Below are 8236 nucleotides of genomic sequence, written 5' to 3' on the forward strand. Positions count from 1 at the left end.
GTAGCTGATGGTTGGAAGAGACTTCCGGCAGAGGTAGGTCGGCAGAGGTAGGTCGGCAGTAGGAGGAGTCACACATGGTTGGGACAAACACTGAAAAAAGGGGGGAAATAAAGACCAAAGCCAACAATGTGGCAGACTGGATGGAGGACTTCCTCTGCCGTCACTCATGTATCTCATCAATGTGGGACGGAAAGGGACCAACTCATCACCAGACCAGCCGGGCGACCATCACTGACCAACAGGAGACTACGAGACCCTCACCTCTGATGGCACCCCGACCAATGTACCTCGGGGAGGGGGGGGGGAATGAACAAAATGGAGGCTCCCTGGACAACGGGGGGTCATATTGGGGTTCTCTGGACATAAACACGGTTCACCCCAACAAAGAAATACGTTACGGGTCAACGGGAGCCTTCACCTCAAGTGACCACTGCACTCCCATCCAGGTCTACGGAAACACAAAACCTACTTGAAGCAGGACAGGCGCGGGCCCCAGACCGGGGACAGGCGCGGGCCCCAGACCGGGGACAGCTGCCATTGTGACCAATAGTGAAGCAGCCATCCGGCAGGCTGCTAGGGGGCACCACAGAGGGGAACGAGACAAGGGGACATCCGGGGTATACAAGGAGGACGGCCATGGAAGACAGTTGGGGGGGATGCTCTATGGAGGGGCCCCCTGGTAGGCTCTATGGAGGGGCCCCGGCATGTCTTACCTGCCTGCAGGGGTTCCTCTGAAGGGGCCCTCTCCAGTACGCTCTGCATGAAGGGGACCCCCGGTACACTCTATGGAGGGGCCCTGGCATGTCTTACCTGCCTGCAGGGATTCCTCTGGAGGAGCCTCCCAGTACTGTATGGAGGGGCCCCCTGGTAGGCTCTATGGAGGGGCCCCCCTGGCATGTCTTACCTGCCTGCAGGAATTACTCCGGAAGGGCCCCCCAGTACTGTAAGAGGGGCCCCAGCGTGTCTTACCTGCCTGCATGGATTCCTCTGGAGGGGCCCCCCAGTACTGTATGGAGGGGCCCCCCGGTAGGCTCTATGGAGGGGCCCCGGCGTGTCTTACCTGCCTGCAGGGATTCCTCCGGAGGGGCCCCCAGTAATGTATGGAGGGGCCACCCAATACTATATGGAGGGACCCCGGCATGTCTTACCTACCTGCAGGGATTCCTCCAGAGGGGCCCCACAGTACTGTATGGAGGGGCCCCCCGGTACACTCACTGGAGGGGCCCCAGCGAGTCTTACCTGCCTGCAGGGACTCCTCCGGAGGGCCCCCCCAGTAATGTATGGAGGGGCCCCCATACTGTACAGAGGGGGCCCCCCAGAAGGCTCTATGGAGGGGCCCCCAGAAGGCTCTATGGAGGGGCCCCTGGTACGATCAATGAAGGGGCCCCGGCGTGTCTTACCTGCCTGCAGGGATTTCTCCGTAGGGGCCCCCGGTACTGTATGAAGGGGCCCCCGGTACGATCTATGGAGAGGCCCCGGGGTACAATCTATGGAGGGGCCCCGGCGTGTCTTACCTGCCTGCAGGGATTCCTCCGGAGGTTCCCCCGGTACTGTATGGAGGGGACCCCAGAAGATCTATGGAAGGGCCCCCGGTACGATCTACGGAGGGGCCCCCCGTACGATCTACGGAGGGGCCCCCCGTACGATCTATGGAGGGGCCCCCAGCGTGTCTTACCTGCCTGCAGGGATTCCTCCGGAGGGGCCCAGGTACTGTATGGAGGGGTCCCCCGGTACGCTCTATGGAGGGGCCCCGGCGTGTCTTACCTGCCTGCAGAGACTCCTCCGGAGGGCCCCCCCCAGTAATGTATGGAGGGTCCCCGGTACTGTATGGAGGGGGCCCCCAGAAGGATCTATGGAGGGGCCCCAGCGTGTCTTACCTGCCTGCATGGATTCCTCTGGAGGGGCCCCCAGTACTGTATGGAGGGACCCCCGGTACGATCTATGGAGGGGCCCCGGCGTGTCTTACCTGCCTGCATGGATTCCTCTGGAGGGGCCCCCAGTACTGTATGGAGGGACCCCCGGTACGATCTATGGAGGGGCCCCGGCGTGTCTTACCTGCCAGCAGAGACTCCTCCGGAGGGCCCTCCCCTGTAATGTATGGAGGGGCCCCGGTACTGTATGGAGGGGGCCCCCCAGAAGGATCTATGGAGGGGCCCCCCGGTACGATCTATGGAGGGGCCCCCCGGTACGATCTATGGAGGGGGCCCCCCGGTACGATCTATGGAGGGGGCCCCCCGGTACGATCTATGGAGGGGGCCCCCCGGTACGATCTATGGAGGGGGCCCCCCGGTACGATCTATGGAGGGGGCCCCGGCGTGTCTTACCTGCCTGCAGGGATTCCTCCGGAGGGGCCCCGGTGGGTCTCTCGGCCCGTCCCTGGTTGAGGAAGGACGCGCACACAATCCACACCACCAGCCGGGACCACAAATCCATCGCTGGGCCCAGGAGCTGACACTTCAATACACATCCATCCCGGGGGAGGGGCCACACCGACCGGCCATGTGACGAGACCCCGCCCACACACCGTGCGATGTCACTCCGATCCCTATATACCGATCCTTATCCTCCGATCTCTGAGGACGGTGCGGCCTCCGCTCCTCTCTGCGGCTTCTCCACACCGCTGACGTCACAGATCTCCGCCCCTCCGGCACAGCGCTCCGCCCACAGCTCGCTTCCTCGCCTCCCACGTCACTTCTAATGTCGCCGCTCCAACCCTGACGTCACGAAGCTCCACCCCTATTCCACGCGGCTCCCCATTCCCCTGACCCTGAAAGATCGCTGTCACAGGTCTCCGCCCCACTGTCTGGCCCGCCCACATCTCTCGGTTCCCACCCCCGACTCATGATGTCACAGGAATTCCGCGCCCCCTCTTCCCATGTATGGACGGTCGCCGCTCCCTTTCCTCACCTATCCGCCCCGCCCATAGCTCAGATATATCCGCCCCGTTCACCATTACTCCTCCCCTTTTCCTGATTCCCGCCCCCACCTTTGACATCGGTAAGAAGGGCCCTATAAGTCTTCGTCTCTCACACGCCCCGCCCCCCACAGTTAGCCCCGCCCAAACAGGTGTCGCTGATTCATAACAGCAAAACTCACCGCAAGAAGGGGCGGGGTAGGAGGAGGAGTCATACAGTGAGGGGCGGGGATAGGCGGGATGAAGAATGATTGGATATAAAGGAGGCGGAGCTGACATATAATAGAGGCGGAGCCTAGAGGAGGCGAGGTGAAGGGCGATGACATCAGAGACAAGGCGGAGCTCACCTGCTATAACCTGATATGTGGGCGGGATTAGTCCAAATGGCGGTCAGGTGACACAGAGATCCAATCTGATTGGTCCATTCATCTGTCATCCATCATCCATCCCTCCATCATCCCTCCATCCATCATCCATCCATCATCTGTCCTCATCTTCCGTCATCTGTCATCCATCATCCATCCATCATCCCTCCATCCATCATCCCTCCATCCATCATCCCTCCATCCATCCATCCATCCATCCCTCCATCCATCATCCCTCCATCCATCATCCATCCGTCCATCATCCCTCCATCCATCATCCATCCGTCCATCATCCCTCCATCCATCATCCCTCCATCCATCATCCATCCGTCCATCATCCCTCCATCCATCATCCCTCCATCCATCATCCATCCATCATCTGTCCTCATCTTCCGTCATCTGTCATCCATCATCCATCCATCATCCCTCCATCCATCATCCCTCCATCCATCCATCCATCCCTCCATCCATCATCCCTCCCTCCATCATCCCTCCATCATCCATCCATCATCCCTCCATCATCCATCCATCATCCCTCCCTCCATCATCCATCCATCATCCCTCCATCCATCATCCCTCCATCCATCCATCCATCCCTCCATCCATCATCCCTCCCTCCATCATCCCTCCATCATCCATCCATCATCCCTCCCTCCATCATCCATCCATCATCCCTCCCTCCATCATCCATCCATCATCCCTCCATCCATCATCCCTCCATCCATCCATCCATCCATCCCTCCATCCATCATCCCTCCCTCCATCATCCCTCCATCATCCATCCATCATCCCTCCCTCCATCATCCATCCATCATCCCTCCATCCATCATCCCTCCATCCATCCATCCATCCCTCCATCCATCATCCCTCCATCATCCATCCATCATCCCTCCCTCCATCATCCATCCATCATCTGTCCTCATCTTCCGTCATCTGTCATCCATCATCCATCCATCATCCCTCCCTCCATCATCCATCCATCATCCCTCCCTCCATCATCCATCCATCCATCCCTCCATCCATCATCCCTCCCTCCATCATCCCTCCATCATCCATCCATCATCCCTCCCTTCATCCATCCCTCCATCATCCATCATCCCTCCCTCCATCATCCATCCATCCATCATCCCTCCCTTCATCCATCCCTCCATCATCCCTCATCCACCCCTCCATCATCCATCCATCCATCCATCCATCATCCCTCCCTTCATCCATCCATCCCTCCATCATCCATCCATCATCCCTCCCTCCATCATCCATCCATCATCCCTCCCTCCATCATCCATCCATCCATCCATAATCCCTCCATCATCCCTCCCTTCATCCATCCATCCATCCATCCATCATCCCTCCATCATCCATCCATCATCCCTCCATCCATCATCCATCCATCCATCCATCATCCCTCCATCCATCATCCGTCCATCATCCCTCCATCATCCATCATCCCTCCATCATCCCTCCCTCCATCATCCATCCATCCATCCATCCATCATCCCTCCCTCCATCATCCATCCATCCATCATCCCTCCCTCCATCATCCATCATCCCGCCATCATCCCTCCATCCATCATCCACCCATCATCCCTCCCTTCATCCATCCCTCCATCATCCCTCCATCATCCTTTCCTCCATAATCCATCCATCATCCCTCCATCATCCCTCCCTCCATCATCCCTCCCTCCATCATCCATCCATCCATCATCCCTCCCTCCATCATCCATCCATCCATCATCCCTCCATCCATCATCCATCCCTCCATCCATCCAACCAACCATCATCCATCCCTCCATCATCCATCCATCCCTCATCCATCCCTCCATCATCTCTCCATCATCCATCCATCCATCATCCATCCATCATCCATCATCCATCCCTCCATCATCAATCAATCATCCCTCCATCATCCCTCCATCCATCCATCATCCCTCCATCCATCATCCCTCCATCATCCATCCATCCATCCATCATTCTCCCATCATCCTTCATCCCTTCATCCCTCCCTCCATCCATCATCCTTCGAGCCTCCATCATCCATCCATCCATAATCCCTCCATCATCCATCATCCCTCCAACATCCCTCCGTCCATCATCAATCTATAATCCATCCATCATCCATCCATCCATCATCCCTCCATCATCCATCCATCCATCCATCATCCCTCCATCATCCATCCCTCCATCATCCATCCCTCCATCATCCCTCCATCCATCATCCATCCATCCATCATCCATCCCTCCATCATCCCTCCATCATCCATCCATCCATCATCCCTTCATCCATCCATCCATCCATCATCCCTCCATCATCCATCCCTCCATCATCCATCCCTCCATCATCCCTCCATCCATCATCCCTCCATCCATCATCCATCAATCCCTCCATCATCCATCCATCCATCATCCCTCCATCATCCCTCCATCATCCATCCATCCATCATCCCTCCATCCATCATCCTCCATCCATCCATCCCTCCATCATCCTACATCCATCCATCATCCCTTCATCCATCCATCATCCCTCCATCATCCATCCATCATCCCTCCATCATCCATCCATCATCCATCCCTCCATCCATAATCCCTCCATCATCCCTCCATCCATCATCAATCTATAATCCATCCATCCATCCCTCCATCATCCTACATCCATCCATCATCCCTTCATCCATCCATCCATCCATCATCCCTCCATCATCCATCCATCATCCCTCCATCATCCATCCCTCCATCCATCATCCATCCATCATCCATCCCTCCATCCATCATCCATCCCTCCATCCATCATCCTTCGTGCCTCCATCATCCATCCATCCATAATCCCTCCATCATCCCTCCATCCATCATCAATCTATAATCCATCCCTCCATCATCCATCCATCATCCCTTCCTCCATCATCCATAATCCCTCAATCATCCCTCCATCATCCCTCCATCATCCATCCATCATCACTCCATCCATCATCCCTCCATCATCTATCCCTCCATCATCCTTCATCCCTCCATCATCCATAATCCCTCAATCATCCCTCCATCATCCATCCATCATCCCTCCATCATCTATCCCTCCATCATCCATCCATCATCCTTCATCCCTCCATCATCCATCATCCCTCCATCATCCCTCCATCATCCTTCATCCCTTCATCCATCCATCATCCATCCATCCATCATCCCTCCATCATCCATCCACCCATCCATCCCTCCATCATCCTTCATCCATCCATCATCCCTCCATCCATCCATCATCCTTCATCCCTCCATCCATCCAACCATTATCCATCCATCATCCATCCATCATCCCTCCATCATCCTTCATCCCTTCATCCATCCATCATCCATCCATCCATCATCCCTCGATCATCCATCCACCCATCCATCCCTCCATCATCCTCCATCCATCCATCATCCCTCCATCCATCCATCATCCTTCATCCCTCCATCCATCCAACCATTATCCATCCATCATCCATCCATCATCCTTCATCCATCATCCTCTATCCATCCATCATCCCTCCATCATCCTTCATCCCTTCATCCATCCATCATCTATCCATCCATCCATCCATCCATCCATCATCCATCCACCCATCCATCCCTCCATCATCCTCCATCCATCCATCATCCCTCCATCCCTCCATCATCCTCCATCCATCCATCATCCCTCCATCCATCCATCATCCTTCATCCATCCATCCAACCATTATCCATCCATCATCCATCCATCATCCTTCATCCATCATCCTCTATCCATCCATCATCCCTCCATCATCCTTCATCCCTTCATCCATCCATCATCTATCCATCCATCCATCCATCCATCATCCATCCACCCATCCATCCCTCCATCATCCTCCATCCATCCATCATCCCTCCATCCATCCATCATCCTTCATCCATCCATCATCCATCCATCATCCCTCCATCATCCATCCATCCATCATCCCTCCATCCATCCAACCATTATCCATCCATCATCCCTCCATCCTCTTTCATCCATCATCCCTCCATCCATCATCCATCCACCCAACCATCATCCCTCCATCATCCATCCATCCTCTTTCATTCATCATCCCTCCATCCATCCATCATCCCTCCATCATCCCTCCATCCATTATCCCTCCATCATCCATCCATCCATCATCCCTCCATCCATCATCCCTCCATCCATCCATCATCCCTCCATCCATTTTCCATCCATCCATCATCCCTCCATCCATCATCCCTCCATCATCCCTCCATCCATCATCCCTCCATCCATCATCCATCCATCCATCCATCATCAATCCATCATCCATCCATCCATCATCCCTCCATCATCCCTCCATCAGCCATCCATCCATCATCCCTCCATCATCCATCCATCCATCCATCATCCCTCCATCATCCATCCATCCATCCATCCATCATCCCTCCATCATCCCTCCATCCATCATCCATCATCCCTCCATCATCCTATCCATCCATCATCCATCCATCATCCCTCCATCATCCATCCATCCATCAGCCATCCCTCCATCATCCATCGATCCATCAGCCATCCATCATCCCTCCATCATCCATCATCCATCCATCATCCCTCCATCATCCATCCATCCATCATCCATCATCCCTCCATCATTCATCCCTCCATCATCCTTCATCCATCCATCATCCATCCATCCATCCATCATCCATCCATCATCCCTCCATCATCCATCCATCCATCATCCCTCCATCATTCATCCATCCATCATCCTCCATCCATCCATCATCCATCCAACCAACCATCATCCATCCATCCATCCATCATCCCTCCATCATCCATCCATCCATCCATCATCCCTCCATCATTCATTCCTCCATCATCCTTCATCCATCCATCATCCATCCATCCATCATCCATCCATCATCCCTCCATCATCCATCCATCCATCATCCCTCCATCATTCATCCATCCATCATCCTCCATCCATCC

The 8236-nt window shown here is 55.1% G+C and overlaps 1 protein-coding gene across 1 annotated transcript in view; it reads right to left on the minus strand.

The window, feature by feature from the left end:
* LOC149430000 (stromal interaction molecule 1-like) overlaps nucleotides 1-2650 on the minus strand; it is a 44943-nt gene extending 42293 nt beyond the window's left edge. The window contains exon 1 of the mRNA XM_089666268.1: nucleotides 2325-2650. Coding sequence (XP_089522394.1) covers nucleotides 2325-2433 — 109 coding nt within the window. The 5' untranslated portion in view covers nucleotides 2434-2650. The remainder of the gene's footprint in view (nucleotides 1-2324) is intronic.
* Nucleotides 2651-8236: the final 5586 nt, after the last annotated feature.

The sequence above is a fragment of the Staurois parvus genome, unplaced genomic scaffold, assembly GCF_062004578.1.
Source record: "Staurois parvus isolate SC_StPar_1 unplaced genomic scaffold, SC_StPar_1.0 ptg002646l, whole genome shotgun sequence".
NCBI classification, from domain to species: domain Eukaryota; kingdom Metazoa; phylum Chordata; class Amphibia; order Anura; family Ranidae; genus Staurois; species Staurois parvus.